The sequence below is a fragment of the Vitis riparia genome, chromosome 4 (assembly GCF_004353265.1).
Source record: "Vitis riparia cultivar Riparia Gloire de Montpellier isolate 1030 chromosome 4, EGFV_Vit.rip_1.0, whole genome shotgun sequence".
In the NCBI taxonomy this organism is placed as follows: domain Eukaryota; kingdom Viridiplantae; phylum Streptophyta; class Magnoliopsida; order Vitales; family Vitaceae; genus Vitis; species Vitis riparia.
In genome coordinates this window covers 7,244,770-7,266,556 of record NC_048434.1, presented here as the reverse complement: position 1 = coordinate 7,266,556, position 21,787 = coordinate 7,244,770, and the positions used below count along the sequence as shown (strand labels likewise).

The 21,787-nt window shown below is 33.0% G+C and overlaps 2 protein-coding genes across 5 annotated transcripts; both read left to right on the top strand.

Annotated features, from left to right (window-relative positions):
- The first annotated feature begins 477 nt into the window (after positions 1–477).
- Positions 478–3,680, top strand: LOC117913365 (ubiquitin C-terminal hydrolase 22). The gene is made up of 3 exons (XM_034828311.1): positions 478–1,491; positions 1,945–2,063; positions 2,399–3,680. The coding sequence occupies exons 1-3, from the start codon at positions 731–733 to the stop codon at positions 3,178–3,180; spliced, it is 1,662 nt and encodes a 553-aa protein (XP_034684202.1). The 5' UTR covers positions 478–730; the 3' UTR covers positions 3,181–3,680.
- Positions 3,681–11,849: 8,169 nt separating this feature from the next.
- Positions 11,850–21,376, top strand: LOC117913182 (probable folate-biopterin transporter 2). Of its 4 annotated transcripts, none has more exons than XM_034828140.1 (7): positions 11,850–12,256; positions 12,360–12,467; positions 12,566–12,938; positions 19,635–19,894; positions 20,011–20,106; positions 20,178–20,348; positions 20,509–21,376. In XM_034828140.1, exons 3-7 carry the CDS (start codon positions 12,572–12,574, stop codon positions 21,133–21,135), a joined length of 1,521 nt encoding a protein of 506 aa, XP_034684031.1. In that variant the 5' UTR covers positions 11,850–12,256; positions 12,360–12,467; positions 12,566–12,571; the 3' UTR covers positions 21,136–21,376. The 4 variants fall into 4 exon arrangements, with proteins under 4 accessions (XP_034684031.1, XP_034684029.1, XP_034684032.1 ...); XM_034828138.1 differs by having other exon boundaries at positions 11,850–12,260; XM_034828141.1 differs by lacking the exon at positions 12,360–12,467 and having other exon boundaries at positions 11,850–12,260.
- Positions 21,377–21,787: the final 411 nt, after the last annotated feature.

Genomic DNA, 21,787 nt, shown 5'->3' with positions numbered 1-21,787 from the left:
AAAATGAATAAAGGCATTAGATATTTTTTTTATAACATGTAAAATTTGGAAAATGATTGAATTTTATTCTCATTCCATTTTTCCTATTACAAAATAATTTTTTATTCCCTTTTTTCCATTCCTTTTTTTAAAAAAAAAAATCTTTTCCATTCATTTTGACTGAAGAAAATAATAAAAAATAAAAAGACAAAAAGAAAACCACAAAAGAAAAAAGGAGGGCCCACGACCATGGCAGGTCAACAACCAGCGTTGACTGCATACTGTTCTGGGCCCTTCCACATCATTCCTCAACCTAACATCAAATCCTAGCCGTCCGTTAGATCATTCCGACCGTATGATGGAAAAGAAAAAATGATGCCTTCTTATCCTTTCACAACCCACTTGATTAATAGAAATGAACGGTTGAGATCCCCGGAAAGGTAAATAATATGCTCTTGTGTGCAGCTAATCAAAACTCAAAGGCACCTCTTCTCCCTTCTCCATTAAGTCTCATGGCCTAAACCAGACCATTGAGTCCCCCACCCCCCCTCTCTCTCTAGAAGTTCATCAAAAAATTTAATCCAAACCCATTGTTCTATGTGCCTTAAAACCTCGATTCCAATTTCAAAATCCTGTCTTTTAATCTACTTTTTCAATAATTTAATTATTATATATTGGGATTATCACCCATTTATTTAATAAATCATTGTGTTTTATCACAAAATCAGAGCTTCTTTCAATCCCCATCAACATGTCCAAACAAAACCCCGCATACACAAACCCTAAACCCTGCAAACACCTTGCAGATTACAAGCTCAAACATGGCTTGAATGGCTTCAAAACCCTCCAAAACTGCCTTAAAACGACCCCATATGGAAGAACAAGTGTGAGCAAACACAAATCAGAGACACCCAGATGCAGTTTGTGTTTTGGGTATCAAGGTAGACTCTATTTCTGCTTGATTTGTTCTTCAATCGCGTGTTCTAGTCATGCAAATGAGCATTCCCAATCGCACCACGGCCATGAGATTGCTGTGGACGTTGAAAGGGCCGAGCTTTACTGCTGTGTGTGCCGTGATCAGGTGTATGATCCTGATTTTGATAGGGCTGTGGTGAGCAAACACTTCATGGATATGCCCAGCAATGTAAATGGGGTGGAGGGTGTTGTGGAGGAGTCGAATAAGAGGAGGAGATTGGGTTTAGGGTTAGAATTGGAGTGGAAGAGGTCGAAAAGGCTGATTTCGATGGCTGATCGGAGGGCGAAATCAATATTTCCATTGGGTTTGAGGGGTTTGAACAATCTGGGAAATACTTGCTTCATGAATTCTGTGTTGCAAGCATTGTTTCATGCTCCACCTCTTAGGAATTACTTCCTAAGTGACCGCCACAACCGCCAATCTTGCCGGAGAAGGTCCTCAGATCGCCTCTGTTTGCCTTGTGACATTGACGTTATCTTCTCAGCCGTGTTTTCCGGTGATCGGACTCCTTACAGTCCTGCTCGGTTTCTTTACAGGTTTCCCACTTTTTGGCCTATTTGCACTTGGTTTTTAGCCTTATTTAGCCGTTATTGATTTTTGAATTTATGAATTTTGAGGATTGATTTATAGACTGTTAGTTAAAATTCACTCTATGCCTCCTAATATCAATCAAATAATTGGGGATTAGATTGATTCTGGTTATACCATTATTCTCATTGAATGTCTGTATAGTGTTTTAATTGCATTGCCCTTGTACAAATTGTTCATCTTTCTGTGCAAGGTATCCGAAAATCTACCATTGACATCCTGGATTATGAATACAATTCTAATTGAAATTTGTGAGTAATGGCTTTTACTGATGGAAGAACTATTATCTTTTCTTAAGATCCCATTTTTTTATGATTCCAATATGGTGTTATTTTTCCATCTTTTCTTATTTTGCGACTATATTAGTTGATTGGAAGTTAATATTTGTTTTATGATTGCAGTTGGTGGCAGCATTCAGAAAATCTAGCTAGTTATGAACAGCAAGATGCTCATGAGTTCTTCATTTCAATGCTTGATCAAATCCATGAGAAAGAAGGAAAATCAGGAAACCAAGATAAAGGTAATTGGATGGTGAGGTCTGCTGCTTTGTTGGCTTCCTAGGCAATTGATATTTCAATATTACAAGTATTCCATCTCACATGCTGAGATGTGATGTACAAGATCCTGTTCCTCATGCCTGGTAGCAGTGTGACACATTTGCGATTCTTTGTAATTATTTGATGTCGGGTTGACTTGGGATTTATGAATGGTGTGGTGTGCTGTGGCAAATAAATTGGAAATCGATAAAAGCAGAAATCTGTTGAGGAATTTTCGTAAAATTTTGGAGAATTTTGTCAGATTGCCAAGTGTTCTGTTTTACTGATGAGAAAGTATGTTTTTTCTCTTTTTACACAGATAACAGAGATTGCCAGTGTATTGCTCATAAAGCGTTCTCTGGGCTGTTGAGATCAGATGTCACTTGTACAACCTGCGGATTTACTTCAACAACCTATGACCCATGTGTGGACATTTCTCTTAACTTGGACATGAGCTTTTGCCCTTCAACAGGCATGACCAACAAGACCACCAAGCCAAATGAGAATGCAATTATATCTACTCTCTTGGGCTGCTTGGATCTCTTCACAAGACCAGAGAAGTTGGGTCCAGACCAGAAATTGTACTGCCAAAACTGTAAAGAAAGGCGAAACTCATTGAAGCAAATGTCCATCAGAAGGCTCCCAATAGTACTATGTCTACATATAAAGCGATTTGAGCACTCAACAATCAGAAAAATGTCACGGAAAATTGACCAATATCTGCAGTTCCCCTTCTCCTTGGACATGACTCCATACTTATCCTCCTCCATTGTCAGGAACAGGTTTGGAAACAGAATCTTTACTTTTGAGGGAGACGAATCGGAAACTTGTACAGAATTTGAGGTTTTTGCTGTGGTTACTCATTCAGGGATGCTAGAATCTGGGCATTATGTGACTTACGTCCGTGTAAGAAATCGATGGTACAAATGTGACGATGCCTGGATTACTGAAGTTGATGAAGGGGTGGTGAGGGCTTCACAATGCTACTTGATGTATTATGTGCAGAAAGGGTTTTACTATAAAGCTAGTGAAGATTTAAGTTGCCTGCCCATGTCCCCTCCTGGGGGAGAATCCTATCTTCCAATTGCCGGTTGTTGCTAAAAGGATTGAGTCTCTCATTCTTGCTGCTTCTGGGAGCCTGTTGAATCAGAATGGGCTCACTGTTAGCAACCACAAATTGGGCTTTTCCTGCACTCTTCAACTGAAGAATCCTGTGGTGGAAGGAGGGAGTTATCACCATTGAAATGGTTCTTTCAGAATCTTGGTGCTTTGGCAGAGAAGGTGCCATGACACAGCCATTGTCAAGGCCATCAAACTTGAGATCTACTGATTCAAACTGGAGAAACTTTAGATGCCCAATTGAATAATTATGAAAGGGAATCTTTACAAATGGGGGTGCCACAAATATCAATGAAAGGACTACAGAATTGGGTTCAGCTTGGGTTCCCAAGCTCTTCAATGCTTTCCTGTTGGTGGCTCCTTGTATGCAGGTCATTGATGTGGATAATAAACTTTGTTAAACAATATCTCAAAATTCTGTTATTGTTATAATTCTTATTGATAATGCTTAATATAGATTTGTAGCTTTGGCTTTTCATATTTCCGATAAGGCTGCTGTATACATTTCGAAACTAGGATTATCCATGGCCTCCATGCCCTGTACTCTGGCTTTCTGACCATAAATTATATGATGTTGAGTTTTTCAAAAGCTTAAGGGTCGTCCCTTTGTACATGTTCTTTTTATAAGCACACCAAAAATATGATATATAGAGAAAATAGGTGGTAGAAATGGGAAAGTTTACTCGCCAAATAACATCAAAGGGAACCAAGCCAAAAAAGAACCAAAAAAAGAGAGGGCAATCAAAGGAAAAACACCACCTACCTACAATTACTTGAATTTGGTTCCTACAATTACTTGGCTTTTAACCAATCAATAAGATCGATTAAAGACAAAGTATTACAATCTATATGATGCCTAACTTAATCCAAAAAGGAATATATGAAAGAGGATTTTAGCAATTGATCCAAGATTTCACATCTTCAAAAGCCTTTTGATTTCTTTCACCGACAAATGGTTTTGAAAGACACAATGGAGCAGCTAACTAAGCTTTCTTCCGCCTTTTTCTATTGAACTTCATTCTTGCCTAGCAACATCAATCTAATTGAAGAACACATCACCCACTACACCCCAAGTAACAAAAAAACCAATTGCCACAAAAATCTAGTTCTAACACAATGAAGAAGCATGTGGATGATGGATTCCCCCTCCCTTTTACACATAGAGCTTATTTACTAAAGACATCCTCCTTCTTTTCAAATGATCTAATGTTAGGATCCTGTCTAAGTTATTTCCCATGCAAAAAAGTTTATCTTGTTGGGACCCTGGATTCTAAACAACTCTAGTTGGGAAAGCTTTTGAACCCCCTAAGGCTAGAAAAGAGTAGAAATCTTTAACAAAGAACTTTCCATTCTTTGAATTTGACCAAGTCATTTTATACTCTACATCATGCCTAAACAAAATGCTTTTGAATTTTCTGCAAGAAGGCCTCCACCATCTATAACTCTCAACCATGGAACTCTCTTGAGAAATAGACTCTAATGGCCTAGAACCCCATCTTGCTCCCACATATTGCTGCCCATGACTCTTTTGAGTTGGTAATGGTAAATAAAGTGGGAAAGACTCTTTTAGCCACTTGTCAAATTCTCCTCTCATTCCCAACAATGAAGCAAACTTTGCTTTTAAAAATCTCCCCATTTTTTCTGTTGGCCTTCCAAAAGCCAACACCATAACCCTCCTTAAGCCATCAAAGTTTTACACTTGGAATCAATGCTCCAATGGGCTTTTACACTTCACACTTGAAAACAACTCACAAAAGTTGACAAGATCAAATCCTTACAAAGTAAGCTTCCTTGTTTGCATGTTTTCCCTCAAATACAATGGAATCTATGATTAAGGTGCTCTAATTTTGGATTAACAAATAGAAAGAATGATGTACTTAACTAACTCTTGTAATGCTCAATAAATAATGCTACATTAGATTAAGGAGTTGATGAAACCATAAATGATTAAAGTGAGCTTTAAATTACAGATTTTTTGTGAAACTAACCATTAGACACAATTCTAATATAATTGGTCGATCTATCGATTAGACACAATTTTAGTGTAATTGGTTGACTATGCAGCTATTTTAGAAAAATATAATTGTAGGTGACCATTAAGTTATAAAATCTTTGACTGATTGAGGTGAAACCTCAACCACCCCTTGATCATTAGTTACTACCTAAACATTTAACTCAACCAATTGTGATAGAACTCAACTAATTCTTGATCAATCGAGGTTGCTCTTATACCAATATAGAATCCATCAATCAAATAATCAACCTATACCGTTACACTTTTTGAATTTTGAAAATTTTTCGATTTTTTAAAACTGAAATCAAGTTAAGGAAAACAACAAGCACCACTCCATAGATTTTAGAAAACCCTTTTGAACAATAAAAACATTAAATTAACCAGGGTTTTATTATCATCCAATTTTTGAAGAATTTCAATCACTTTAAAATTTGGTTTGGATGAGTTTTTAAAACCATGGGTGTCTTTAAGCAAATGCATATTAGACATTGGGTAGTAAGATTTCATTTCAATCAATCGAAGCTATTTGTTTTTATTAGATTGAAATGGTCAAAACTAATTCAACTTTGTTTATAATCAATTCTAAGGGGATCAAATGCAAAAACTAATTGGAGATTAGTTGGGTTTTTTTTTTATCTCATTATGGATAAGATAATTTGACTTCAAAGGTGGGAGCAGGTGAGTAGCTAACAACCCACAACTAGGATTCCCACTCGCCCCTCATTTCATCTCTAACCCTAACCGCACGTACATTCTAATAAACCACTATAATATTAATTCGTTAAATCGTGAAAACCCGATTAATTAGGTCATGTCACATGTACTTAATACATAGTCAAAATCGATTAATTGAACTTATTTTAAATGATAATCTCATTATTTTGTCTCTTGATCTTATTATTTATATCCTTACCAAATAATTTAAATTTAATATGGTCATTTTTTTTTTTTCATATTTTCATTTACTTACAAATTAAAACACAATTGAATAGAGTTGAGATAATTAAAGAATGAGTATTATATTTTGTTCGAGAAAATATTTTAAATGTAATTTTTTAAAATATGTGAATAAAATTAAATAATTTTAATTTATTTATTTTTTTCTAAAATAAAAAGACCCTTATTCTTTTGGGAGAATTGTGATTTGGGCCTAACTGAGCCCAAAAATTAAGATATGGTTCATATATCTTACATAATTAAGTTCAACACCCAAAGAAAGTCTGAAAATCGAGAAGAATGATATTATCCTTCATCAATCCCTAAAATACCATTAACCCTTACATAGGCACATAGTGAGTGTGAATTTCAATTTTCTTGTGTTTTTTTTTTTTTTTTTCCATTTTCTATTCCCTATTAAGTATTACTCATTTCTAACTTTTTTTTCTTTTTCTTCCAATCTATATTTCTATTTTATGTTAAATAAAAAGCAATAATATTTTTCTTTTTTTCTTTTTCATTTTTAAAGATATTGAATCTTTTTACTCTTATTATAAGCAAGGATAAAAATATTGGAATTTTTCATTCAAATATTTTTTATCTTTTTGTATTTATCTTTTAGTTTAATTTTCATTTTTTATTTTAAATTTATATTACCCTTTCATTTATACTTTTCTCTTATTTTTAATTATTTTTTTATATTTTCTACATTAACCATATTTTAAAAAATTTAAAATTTGACTATCACTTCACTCTTATTATACAAATATATCCTTTTAGCTTTTTACTTTTTAATGTTTTTATTTTAAAATTTTTTAAAAGATAAATTTATTAAAAAAATAACTAAGATATGAAATTCTAATATTATATTAATTATTTTTTTTATCTAGATAGAATAATGCAAAGTATTTTGACTCACAACAAGAAAATTGTCAATACAATTTTTTAGTAAAACTTTAAAAATTAAATTTCAAATAAAACATATTATATAAAATTTCATCTAAAAATTATTGAAAGTGGTATTTAATTTTTTTTTTATTGACTTTCAAACTTATCTAATTTTTTACTCGAAAGGTAATAGAACATGTTTACAAAAAAAATTAGTTTTTCATTTTTTAAATAAATGAGTATAAATATATTAAAAGAATTAAAGATAATTTTAGTAAAAAATTTGATAAATATGATTATAATTTTAAGTATAGATTCATTTGGATAAAATTTCACAAAAAAAAAAAAAAAAATAGTGGAAAGAAATAACATTGTTAAAACTACAAAAACAAAATATGCAATTATAAAATTTTGATGATGAAATTTAAAAATAAAATTCGAAACAATTCTTGAGTGAGAGAATTTGAGTGCGGAAAAATCCTTGAGTGGAAAAAAATGATAAAGTTTTTCAAAATCACTTGAAATTATTAACAAAAAGTAGTCTTGCACACTCTTGTACAATTAGTAAATTTGTCTTGTACAGTTAATGTAATACCCTTGTACAATAACTCAAATTTCATACATTATCTCATGAATATCCAACAATAAGTCGGTTAACCATCTTTACATTGGTTTTGTTTTAAAAAAGAAGAAAAATTGTTGTACAATTTTGTTTTACAATCATCATAAATGAAATACCTATTCAAATGACCATATATAAGTTAGATAAAGTGCATGAGATGGATGTATGTTTAACCAATGTGTGTAAGGAATATCATCTATCCTTGGTTAGGGAAAATAAACAAACAAGTTTTTCAGAATCACTTAAAATCATTCACAAATAATAATCTTGTACACCCTTGTACAGTTAGTATATTTATCATGTACACTTAGTGTAAATACCTTGTACAGTGACTCAAATTCCATATACCCCCTACTCAATGTGTAATCATAAGTAGATTAACCATGTCTTCATTGGTTTGGTTCAAAAAATAGTGGAAGATGGAAAGACAAAATTTTCTCTCAAACATCATTAGTGGGATAAGTATTTAAATTGTTATATGCGAGTTAAATAAAGTGCATAAGATAAGTGTATGATAGATAAATGTGTACCTTGAGAGTGTGCAATCCTTAGATGATAAGACAAAAAAAAAAAAGTTGTCCAAAATTGATTGAAATCTTTCACAAATGATAGTCTTGTATACCCCTTGTATAGATAGAACATTTGTCTTGTACAGTTAGAACATTTGCCTTGTCTAATTGAACATTTACCTTGTATGGTTAGTATAACACCCTTGTACAATAGTGCAAATTTCATCCATATGCATACATTATGTGCCACATATGATGTGTGAACCATGTTTCCAATGGTTTGATTTAAAAAATGATATAAAACGTAAAAACAAATTTTTTTTCCCTAAACATGATTATTAAGGTAAGTATTTAAATTGTTATATGCCAATTAAATAAAGTATATGAAATAAAAGAATTTGTGGTAGAAGAGTGTATAATCCTTAGATGACAAGAAAAAAAAAAATTGTTCAAAATGTGTAGTCTTGTATACCCCTTGTACAATTAGTATAATAACCTTGTATAATGGTATAAATTTCATATCTATGCATAAATTATATCCAGATAAGTGTGTAAACTATGTTCCCGATAATTTGATATTTAAAATAATTAAAACAAATAAAACGTTATTTTATTTTATTTTCAATGCAAAAAGTAATTAAAAATAAGACAAAGAAATTACTTAAAACTTATTATTTAAGCCAAATTTATTTATTTATTTCCTTTTATTTTTGGAAATAAAGAAAAAAGAATAAAAAATTTATTTAACCATAAGAAATATGAATATAAGATCAGTTAGAAAATACAAAATCTATTTATTTATTTCATTTTATTTTTGGAATTAAAGAAAAAAATAATAAAAAAATTATTTAACCATAAAAATATATTAATATAAGATATGTTAAAAAATAGAAATAACCCCAAATTTATTTACTTATTTCATTTTATTTATTTAAATTAGAAAGTAATTTATTTTAATAGATCAAAATGTGCACAATTAATCTATTACTTTGTTAATTATGGATATATTAAAATTTTATATTAGACAAAAAATAAATAAAGAAAATAAAATTAAAAAGAGTAATAAATATATATAATTTAGTTATTTAATTATTTTTCATGTAAAAGATAGTCACACAAAAAACACATAATTGACCAATTCTTTTGTTTAATTGTAAACATACTATATATATATTTTTATTATTAAATTAACTAATGGAAAAAAATGGATGATCAATGAATAAAATTTAATTCTTTTTATTATTTTCATATAAAAAATAGTACTAAGGTTTTCAATTTTTATTTTTAAAAATAGTTTTCATTTTTTAATTAAATATTTTTTCAAAAAGAAAATATACAAAATATAAATCATATTACCATTTTTTTAGAAAGTATTTTTTAAAATAGTTTTTGAACATAATTTTTATTTATTTATAACTTAAAATAGAAAATAATGTTGATTTTCAATTACTTATAAAAAAAATTAAAAACAATGTAAAATCCAAATTGTTAAAATAGAATTATTATGGTTGTGTGAATAGTATTGTGAAAATTGTTAAAATTCAAATTTTAAAAAAACTTATGTGAAATGTTATTGGACATTTTAGTTTATCACTATTTTATATCCTTAAAAGGTAATATATGAAAATTTGAAGGATATATTGGTCTCTTAACATCTTATATCCTTTTTATTAATTATGTAAGTTATATGGACCAAATGTTAATTTTTGGGCCACCTTACCGAAAACACAATTATCCCTATTATTTTTTCAAAAATAAAAAGATCCTTATTCTTTTTCCAACACCATGCCAAAATTTAAAGTAATAGAAATTAAGAATTATTTCCAAACTTCTCCATATCCCGAGAACCCATTAAATAATCTCACATTTTTGTCACTTTCTGTGTCTCAGTGGTAAAATGGTAATTTTGACATCCAAAGAAATTTGATATAAGTTGCCTGCATCTTCCAAGAAGCTTCCTGTAATTTGTCTTCCACCCTTTTCAATGCTCCATCTTCTTAGTTCTTACACCACGAACGTTAAATGCGTTAATTTTTTTTTTTTATTAAATAAAATTTATGTACAAAATACCCCCACTTGTTTTTCCCTTCAATCAATGCCTAACCCTAGTTATCCTTTTCTTTCGTTTTCTTATTTATTTCCTTCTTTTTCCTTTATTAGGGTTAGGGTTTTGGATGGGGGTGTTGCATCAAGTATAATTGTCAGTCAGTCTAAATAATTTCATGAAGAAGATGGAGGGAAGGAAAAAACAAAGGAAAAAAAACGTGTAGAAAAAAGAAAATTTAGGGTTTTAATTAGGGTTTTGAATGGACAGTGGTAAAATAGGAGAAAAATGATATTTTGATAATTGTTTTTTAAAATAGTTTTTTGTTCTCGGTAGCAAAAAGATGCAAACATTTGAAAATAAAAAATTGTCTTTTATTTTTTATGCTTAATATCATAAAACAATGTGTTTTGAAAAACATCTTTTAGTTATTTTTTTATTATTTTTACTTATTTTATGATGATTGTTTTAAAAAATGATTATATAAATATGTAAAATTATTAAAAATAAAATGTTAGATATAAAAATTATTTTTAAATTATATTTAAAAATATTAAAAATATTTTAGGTTTTGAAATGTACTTTTGTTTTATCAAACATCATAAAATGGTTTTAAAAATTTATTCTTAAAAATTGTATTTTAAAATAATTTTCATAAACAATTACCAAATAAGTTTAGAGTATTTTTAGAAAACGTCTTTTAATTATTTTCATTTATTTTATGATGACTGTTTTAAAATATAATTATATATGTAGAATGATTAAAAATAAAATGCTAGACATAAAAAATATTTATAAAACATATCTATAAATATTAAAAATAGATTAAAAACAATTTAGATTTCAAATCTTGTTTATCAAAACATCATAAAACAATTTTTTAAAATTTTATTAAAAAAACTGTTACCAAATGGGCCTAAAATTCTTCTTCCTTTGCTCATACTCCTAAACCCACTCTTTTCCGGTTGCAATAAATTAATTTTTATAAATTCTAAAGCTAAAAGGACAAAAATAAAAAATAAAAATTGCATGGGTATTAATTAATTTTTAGAAAATTCTCATAATTAATCATTAAAAAAATCATAATAAAGACAATTAACCTGATGAGTATTAATTAATTATACTAAAAGATCCCATTTCAGTACATTGAACGTGCTCCTCACGCGAATTTAAATGTCTTGGGGTTTTGTGAAGTAAATAAATAATAACACCCCATTCTCATTCGTCCCTAATCCACCTACCTACCTACCCTACCTTCACTTCTTGCTCACGCGCTTCCCTCTGATTCGTTCCCACAGCCTTCTTTGCGTTACAGCCTGTGACTTTATCAGCGCTCTTAATGTGGACATACCCCAATTTGCATGGAACCAATAAGAACCTGCCACGTAAGTTAAATCTGTACTGTTTCTGCATTTCTTTTCTTTTTCTAAGTAAATATAATCTTAAATAATATGTAGAGAGTACTTTGGTGGGAAGAAATGGGTATAACAAATTTTGTAAGAAAATATTTTTGTCCAAAAAATTTATTATTCTTAATTTTTTTGGAAAAATGAGAATTATTTTTTGGAAATAAAGATTATTTTAACTTTTTAGTGTCCCATTTTTGAATGATTTTGATTATCATATTTGTAGGATTTCAAGTGTTCGTATGAATATATTTTTGTATTTATTAATTTATGTATGAATTTCATTGGGTTTAGTATATTGTGGTGATTCGGAAAGAAAAGTGGATGTTGACCCGGCAGAATTTGATTGGAGAGGAGGGGAAGTTTACTAAGTTTGTATATACAATTCTCTGTAAGAAAGCTGATGAGATTTGAAAACAGTTGGCTGGTCAAGTCAAATCTGGTGTGTCTGAGGGACTCTTTAGCTGCGGTGGTTTTTGATCTCTTTTTGTCTTAATTTTGAAAACATTTTATTTTCTTCTCTCAAATGAGTCTCTAGGAGTTTATTTTAGGGAAATTAGCAACACCATGTCAAAATATACAAGTTTTGTTGGGAGTTTCTGTATGGGTTTCATGTAAATCAATCAGAAAAAAGACAAAGTAGGTGAGAGATTCATTCTTTTCCTGAGGGATTTTAATCAGTTTCAAGCTGCCCAGTACAGGAAACACCAATTATTGAACTGGGTTGTTGTTTGTCTCTCAGGAAACCAAGTTCAGGAGTGTCAGTATTTCTTTGAGAGACTTCAATCAGTTTCAAGGTACCCTGTTCAAGAAAGTGTGATTTCTGAGCTGGGTGGTTGTCGTCTTCAAGGTAGTTTAGATGCTCAAAATTTTCTGGGGTATTTGCAAGAATTTGAAGGTACCTGTTTCAGGAAACACTGATTTGTTACCTGGTTTTTCTTTCTGCAGAAGTGAATGATAGTGGAGGAGGAGAATCCTCCAACACCCAGTGAGGTTGTGGAGGAAAATGAATCCAATGGAGGATTCTGTGATTTCATCTGTGCTCCAATCTATTGGTTCAAAATGCTTGCCATGGAACTGCATTGGAGTTTTGTATTTGGGGTTGTTGCAGTTTATGGGATAAGCCAAGGACTGGGTGGTGCTTTGGCTCGTGTGGGCACAGAGTATTATATGAAGGATGTTCAGAAGGTTCAACCTTCTGAAGCACAAATTTATGGAGGAATAACTTCTATTCCTTGGCTTGTCAAGCCTCTTTGGGGTCTTCTCACAGATGTGCTCCCAATCGTTGGGTATCACAGAAGGCCTTATTTCATTTTAGCCGGTAACATTACACTTTATCATTTTGAATTCTCTGTCAGATTTTTTATTCAATCATTGAATGTTACTATAAGGGGATCTTCAAATGGATGTATACATGCCGCCTTATGATCTGACTATCTAGGTTTAATTTCACTGATAGATTTTTTTATCTTTTGAATAGATTATAAATATCACTAATCCTTCTTTCAATATTTCTATGAAATCCATCTGCTTTTATTTTACTTCATAAATTGCATATCTGAGTGACAAAGATAGATGTTGTATCTTCATTTATTGCTGTTTTAATTGTTCTTATCTGTTGAGATAAATTTTTAGTTTATGTGGGCTTTGGTTGATGTGGATTAAGCTTGTAGAATAATTGGCCTTTGCCCAATTTTGGATAGTCTACTAGTTGTTGCCATTATAGACTTTACAGTTTTCATATCCTTGATCTGTTGGAGGTGAGCTGCTTGTGTTACTTAGCTGTATATGCCAGGTGGAAGTATCCATTGCATGTATGCACATATAAAAGAGGGAGCAATGTTTATGTGCTTAGGCGAATTCTTTTGTAGCTTAACTCTAGCCTCTCTTTTGAAGGGACTGATTTAAGGAATGCAGTTGTGGGTGCAGGTTTAGGATTTGGACTGTGTATCAGTTGGATATGTTCAACCTCTTTCTTGGTCTTCGTAGACTTGATTTTTTGACACAAATGTGAAGGATCCAATGACAACCCTATCCATTAACCTACTATAAAACTTGCTCTACATTGTTCTATTCAGCTGCATATAGGCTAAATCATCCGTCCTGGCCTAGAAAAGACATATTCTTATTATTATAAATTTTCTTGAAGAGGGTTGTACACTAATTAATATATCTGCCAAAAAGACAAGGTAATTAGGATTGCCATACAAAAATTGTTGAGTCTGACAGAAGTTTGAAGTGTCAATGTAGCTTGGCTTGTTAACTCATAGAATTCACTAAGAGGCTTGCCACTTGGTAAGTGATCATTGATCTTTTCCTTTCAAGCAGAAAGTAAAACCAGGTTCTAAGTGGGGGCAGGGAAGTGCTTGTCTGCTTGATGCTTTTAAGCGGCTCCCAACTTTTGAGCCCACATAAATATACATGTGTACACATGAATATAGTGAGGTAGGTAAACATGTGTACATGAAATTTGGACTAAAAATAGCAAGTTGATGAAAATATAGAAACAAACATATCTTGAGCATAGACTGTAAGTAAAAAAGGAATCATGTACTTGGATTGTGCTCCCTCTTTTTGTGAGGCACCACTTAATTCATTTTGTTTGCTTGCCTATCGGGAAAAAAAAATTTAAGTAAAAAAGAATTCCTAATTTTTGTATCAAGAAAGCAATGGAAACTAACTTCCTTTTAAATTTAAATTCTAAAATTTTGAACATTAAAGTAGCCATTCCTTTATTTTTCTAGAATTTTCTTCTGCTAATCTCTAAGGAAGGGACTTCTAAGGATTAAGTCACCATGGGAGCATATTTTCTTTTAAAAACATAAATAAATTTCCTAAAATATCATGTAGTAATAGTTATAAACCATGGGAGTTGAACAAATATTTAATAACATAGCTGACAGTTTTGTCGAATATTCATAGGGTTACCATTTTACTTCTTTACTGAGCTATATGATTTTCATAAATGAAATAGGTTTAAGTTTTCTGAAAACTCAAACTTGTCTTAAGCTAGTCAAGGATATATCAAGAAAAAGAGGCAGTTGTTCTTGAAAACTGCAAGTCTTGCATGCTTCTAGATAACAAGGCATGCTGTATGATCTTCAGAGCATCAGCATCCCCAGCACTGGACATTTCTAGGACTTCCTTTTCATGCTGTGGTTAGCATGGTTAGGATCAGCCACAGGGAGATACAGAATAGTTGCCAGCTCAATGCCCCTACTATGAAACATATTTAGTTCTTGTGAGCTCATTCTTCACTGATCCTTGCTCCTGTAATTTGGGGCACATAGTTCTGATGTTTTCATCATGTGCTCCCAGAGTTAAGAAAGACTCCTTTCCACTACTTAGAGAGTTTAGTTTTGATTAGGACAAAAGTTGTAATAGATTTTTCATGCATATAATACATCTGAATCATAGAATAAGGTATCTTACTTGGCTTATATGTGATATTTTTTAGAGTTTTCATGAAGGCTGAAATAGAGACAACTGCTATGGAATTTGAGAGAAGTCAGAAAATATCCAATCTCATATTATCATACTTCTACTCTCACTGGGAATTTTTCCGAGAATTGGTGAAATGGGCATGATTGGGAAAAAAAGGAGAAATATTTTCTTCTGACTACTATGTTGTACCAACAAATAATTTATGCAAACTAAAAAGTCTACATGGCATTTTTTTGGCTTGTTCAACTAGTTGGTGTTGCCTGAAGTGGTCCACTGCGCCTTCATTGATGCATGGCTGAAATCCTTACTAAGTGAGCTTGGTGTTGAGGTGGTCTCATAATATTGTTCATCTGACTTCCTTAAAGAATTTTATTGCCCTAAATTAAGTGTGGTCACCTGAATTAGTACAGGCTACTCTTAGACAACTTTTGAGAATACTTGTAGGAAAACAGGCATTACTCTTCTTGAATTTATGAAGTGTTTTGAAAATTCTTCATATAAGATGGGACTATATTAATGCTTTTACTGTATTGGTTGGATGTGTATATTTAAAGAGATTCTTTCTTGAAGTCTGAGGAAAACATGAAGAAGACCTTATAGTTGGGCGTGTTTGAATTTGTCTTTTAAGTTAAACAGAGATGTACTCCAACAATACATTCCTTTCTTTTCCTTTTGTATAACAAATGATGTGGGGAATTATACCACATTCTTGTGCAGATACAGTCTGACCAATACTTTCAATCTCCTCTTAGTGGTTTGCCACCTCGATATAAGTTTTCCTAGACTTTTTATTGATTGTCTAATTCACACATGTGCCTATAGTTACATACAAGGTACATAATAATAGTGCCCCAAACTATGGAGTGTATTTATACTTGGTGCTCTAGCTTCATCAGTCACACAGCCCCTCTAACAACAGTTTTGACAGTTAGGAGTAGAACACCAATACCGATAAGCAGCTCTATGTTATCTTGTTAATCAAAATACCATGTAATATTTAAGTGCAAAATTAGCCTACAAGAGAAGCAAAATCCTAGCATACACGTAGTAGAGGTTTTTTTTGTTTTTGCCCACAGGAAGGGAGGGGTAGTGTGGTGTTAGCTCAGGTTTTGAGTATTGTTCCTTCGTTCCCTAATATGAACATCGATTGTGTTGGTTTGCATGGAGATGCTAATATGCAGTGGAAACCGATACTTTTAATTCTAAAAATGAAATCTAGGGTAAATACTTATATAGGCAGTCCACAAGCCTTGAAGAACCCTTTGATGGCCTTTTGCTTCCAAATCATCAACAATCTTTCACCACAATGACAATCTCTAAGTATGCACAAATGTGTGGGCAATCTCTATGCTTTTGGAAACACCAATAGTGAGATCCTAGGGAGTGGTGGCACAACCAAGGGGGCCTTGATTTTTCTTCTCCAAATTCTATTTATTATACAGCCCTATACTGCTTTATATGGTGTCTAACCCTAAGAGCAAAAAGTCCACCATGCCCTTAGCAAGCAAAAGGACCACCTTGCCTTTAACGAACCAATCCCATGCTCCAAGGTACACCCAAGACTATGGTACACCCTAGTCTTCCATCAAACCATTTAAATTGTGCATACATACCAAGATTGCTTGGGTGAGGACCACCGAACCCATAGAATAATCGGTTCCCATAGAATCTCAATGTTTTATAATTAATCTTCATTCCACTAAAGAAGATTAATTGCACTTCTATATTCTATGATAACAAAAAGAAGCAAGATGCATGTGTTCAGGTCCTACTATACCACTACATGTTGTTTCCCATGAACTGATATCCATAACTCAATAAAGGAAGTGTCATCAACTTACTAGTTTACCTCTTACTCCATTGAGTTATAAATCCACCTTTGTGATGATCAATTGATATATCTATATCCACTAGGATAAATATCAAATTTAATCAAATAGAATTACTATGGCAATAGATTTACATGATCATCCACCTTATGGTTATTCAAGGGGATATGACGGTCTCATTGAGGAAATATCATGGTGCCTCTGTTGAAGATGTTTGTTACCAACGGTTGAATTAATGATTATCCAAGTTCCAAGAATATATAATTGCTTTAGGATCTTACTTTTATGAAACTCAAAATAACCATCAACCCATATATCGGTGCAACACCTTCTCAAGGTTAAGAGCATATGCAACATAGTAACTAGGAGAGAAGGCATAACGATGTGAATGTAATTGTGACATACCACTCCATTGGTTTTGTTCAATGTATAAACCAATATACACTGGTACATATGCCTTAAAGTCTAGCTTTAATGACCAGGATAAGCCATCCCACCAGTTAGGGAAGCAACACACTACAACTACTATTGAGTGGCCCAAACTCATGAATTGTTGTAAACACTTGTCAAGTACAAGTGACCTATGGTTTGTGCCCTCTGTGTAACCACTCTCATACACACAGACCAAGTACAATGGAAACTGATTCAGCTGAATGCTCATATAAATCGTACTCAATGGAACAATAAGAGAATGAAGTGTGCAAAACATTATTATTATTATTATTATTAAATGATAAAATATTCTCAAAAGTAATCCTTGCTTTTAGGGCTAATTCTAACAAGTTGGCAGTACAAGCACCAATGTCAGTGTCCTAGGATTGAGAGAGAGAAGCAAAAAGAACCAGTAGAGGGAGAGGGCATGAGCATATCTTTGCTGTTGTAAAATACATATCTGCCTACAGCCAGAGCTACTTATGCTAGCTGATATGCTTTGGTTGCAAAAAATTATGAGTTGACAGTTCAGCACTGGAACATATATGCAATATCATCTTGATAATAAGATGCATCATTCAGCGGATAAAGTGCATTGTTTTCAGTATCATATCTTGTGAATCAGTCAGTACATATCTGCTAGTGGCATTGGCTACTTATACTAGCTACAGGTTGATAAAAGATCATGGGCTATCAGTTCAAATTAGACTTTATCTTCTGATACTATCTCAATGCAACTCTCACAAACTTGCATAGATCCATAAGGCTGTTTAAATGTGTAAATACAAAAGAAGAGCTTTGAGGGGTTCCTAAACCTTTTATACCCCTCTCTCTCAACACTCTTTGTCGGTTTGACCTAAGTATGGAATTATAGAGGTTGAAAAAGGATTTGGTACCACTGTGGAACTAAAACCTTCTCATATAAAACTATGCATTTAAAGTTGGATTTATTGGAGTTTAGGAAGGTTTCATCTACTGATTGTTATGGAGATAATAGATATCAGATGAAATTTGAAGAGTTCTCTAATCTAGGGGTTCCAGTCATTGACGTGTTTATGTTGATTTCTATATATGTTTAGCAAATGCACTTGAGAGTTTGATGCAAAATATTGATCAGCTGGTTATTTAACTATGTAACTCGGACCATGAAAATGACAGAAGACTCAATAGAAACCAACGATATTGTAATGCACATATCTCACTCTTTCCCACCCAATATGATGTAAAAAGTAAAAACCAGTGAAACTTTCATTGACATGTTAACTAATAAGTGCTGGCAAAAAAGTTAACAAAAAATGTTTCAATATAATAATATGTAGAAATAGGGTGTAAAGGTCTGTGTTTGTGACTTCTGATGGTGTGCTTGCCCAAATTTAAAATTCACCACTCTATCTATTATCCACACGCAATAGACCATTGCTTGATATGCTGTTTTGAGGCCAAAATGATAGGTCAACATCTACCAGAATTTAGACCAATGATAGCAAGAGACTAGAGAAAGAAATTCTAGAGAGTTAAAACTAGACAGGTTGAAAGATGCCATATAGTTGTGACAGTTTTCTTCCTGGAGCAATTAAACATATATTTATAATTCTTCTCCTGATCTCAGAGTTCCTCCAGTACTTTCAGTGCATGTAAAATTTATACTAGTGAGGCCTAGAAAGAGAAGACTTCCAAATGTATGGATCAACCTTATCAAGTTTACAACTATGCAAAAATATAGAATTTCCTGTGATTAGATATTTCAGACAAATAGCTCAGATCATTTTTAACTTCTATTTGCTAGGCATTTGGTGATATAGACAGTTTAGAAGCATAATTCTTAATTGGTAAGGAAAAAAAGTAGAATCGAATGTAGACAAGGAATGCTTGTCTATTGTAAAGTAAGAAGGAAAGGGTTAAAATGATGAACTGAAATATAAAATCTCTTATGACCATTATTACAGCTGTTGAGCCCCAATCTGAGCACATCATCAACATGAACAGTTGGCTAGGATGTGAAGGCACCATATTTTATCATTCTTTTTTACAAATTTAGGAAGTTCATGTTGTGATCATTCAACTAGTTTGTTTATATTTTGACAATCAATTAGACTCTTGTACCCACATTCAAATAGTATTGGAGGTCACCAAGTTATCTGACACAGAGATTCCCTTGCATCTGCACGGTTGTTTTTATGCATTTGCTCTTTATCTGGATAGCAACCCTGCACTCAAATGGAATGATCACTTGATGGGATGAGAGAGAAGCATGACAATTGTTTAACTGAAGCAGTTTTTTCCTCATATAGTTTGATTCATCTCAATTGCAGGTCTTCTTGGTGTGATCTCTATGCTCGTGTTATCATTTCACAAAGACCTGCATCTTGTACTCGCATTGTTCTCTTTAACAGCAGGAAGTGCTGGGGTAGCAATAGCAGATGTCACCATTGATGCCTGCGTGGCTCAGAACAGTAATCTACACCCTTCTCTTGCAGCTGACATGCAAAGCCTGTGTGCGCTAAGTTCATCAGTTGGTGCACTAGTGGGATTCTCTATTAGTGGTATTTTTGTCCACCTCATAGGCCCTACGGTTAGCTTCTATAACTGTTCCTTGGACCAAAAATCCCAACATTTTCTGTTTCATATCTTCCATATGAAGTACAGCTATCTTACTGTTGGAAGATCTTTTTCCTCTTTCCCTGGTAGGGGGTGTTTGGCTTGCTGACTATCCCGGCTACACTTGTACTTCTAGTTGGAATTGTTCTTAGTGAACCCCACACGCCTAACTTTGTTTACAGACAGGTATTCATGGGCTCCTGTTGATTCTTGGTTCCTTTTATACCCAGAATTCCAATGTTCAGTCTCTTATTCAGGTAAACCAAAAGTTGCTTGACGCTTGCAAGGCAATGTGGACAACATTGAAATACCCAGATGTGTGGAGACCATGTTTGTATATGTACTTATCCCTCGCATTGAGCTTGAATATCCATGAAGGCTTGTTCTATTGGTATACAGACTCTAAGGAAGGTCCATTATTCTCTCAGGTATGCTGGCCTCCACTCTTCTCTGCTTGTAAGGGAGATGAATAGGAACAATCTAAAGCATAACCAAAAATAGGATTTCCTAATTATTCAGTACTGTGAACTCGTGGCCTGAAACCCGAACTTGTTTGCATTGTTTCATATTTTCATGTGCTTTATGCAGGAGACTGTTGGCTACATATTCTCAATTGGCTCAGTTGGCTCCCTTTTAGGTGCCATACTCTACCAATATACTCTAAAGGACCACCCCTTCCGGGACTTGCTCTTCTGGACTCAGTTGCTTTATGGTTTATCAGGAATGCTGGATTTGATACTGGTGCTGCGTCTCAACTTGAAGTCTGGCATACCAGATTATTTCTTCATTGTCGTTGCTGAAGGTGTATCTCAAATGATAGGACGGCTCAAATGGATGCCACTTCTTGTCCTCAGCTCCAAGCTTTGTCCCCCTGGCATTGAAGGCACATTCTTCGCCTTGCTTATGTCAATTGACAACCTTGGAATACTCTCATCCTCATGGGGAGGTGGCTTTCTACTCCATATCTTGAAGGTGACTCGGGTACAATTTGATAATCTGTGGATGGCGATTTTGATCCGAAACATACTGAGACTTAGCCCACTTGCTCTGCTGTTCTTGGTGCCCCGTACTGATCCCAACTCTTCCATTATTCCCTCCCAAATCCTCCAGAATACCAAGCAGGCTGCCCATGCTTCACACCCTGAGAATGAGAATAAAAATGAGGATGGCAATATTGAATTGCTTCCTCTTGTTAACAATGTTGATAGTAGATGATACAGCCTAAACTATTAGCCAAACAGCCCTCATTGTCATGCCCACATCCACAGATTATCAAATTCGTTGTTAGCCTAATTTATGATTTTTATCTTTTTTTGTCTCCTGGCAATTTCTCATCTGTCCTCCACTAGTTCAATATTTTATTGCAAAAATTTTGGCTGGTTTTGAACAGGATTTGATTAAGTTAATGCAAATTATCTGAGAATTTTGAAAATAATGCATTTTTATAAGTTATATATGAAAGAGTGCATATATGGGGAATGGTTTAGCTATGATCAAAGGATGAAGGCCCAGATGAAAGGGTCATAAGTTGACAGATGTGCATTGGGTGCTTACAGATCTATAGAGGAATTATTCTCCTAATGTTCTTTCTAGAGTCTCTGCCTTCATAACTTTTTACAAGTGTTTGGGGTCTTGTTGGTTCGGGTTTGATCATCTCATTTAAAGATCAATTGGTATCTAATAAGGGTAGGTTAAACCCTTTTTGATATTTCAATATCATACGCTACGATTCAGTTTTGAGAGTCATCATTTAGGAAATCCATTCCCAAGCTTAAGAATAACATTATTACGCCCCAACAAGAGCAGTATTACTACACCCCAATAATTTCTTCTTTGATGTGATGCTCCCATAATTCAAACCCATGAC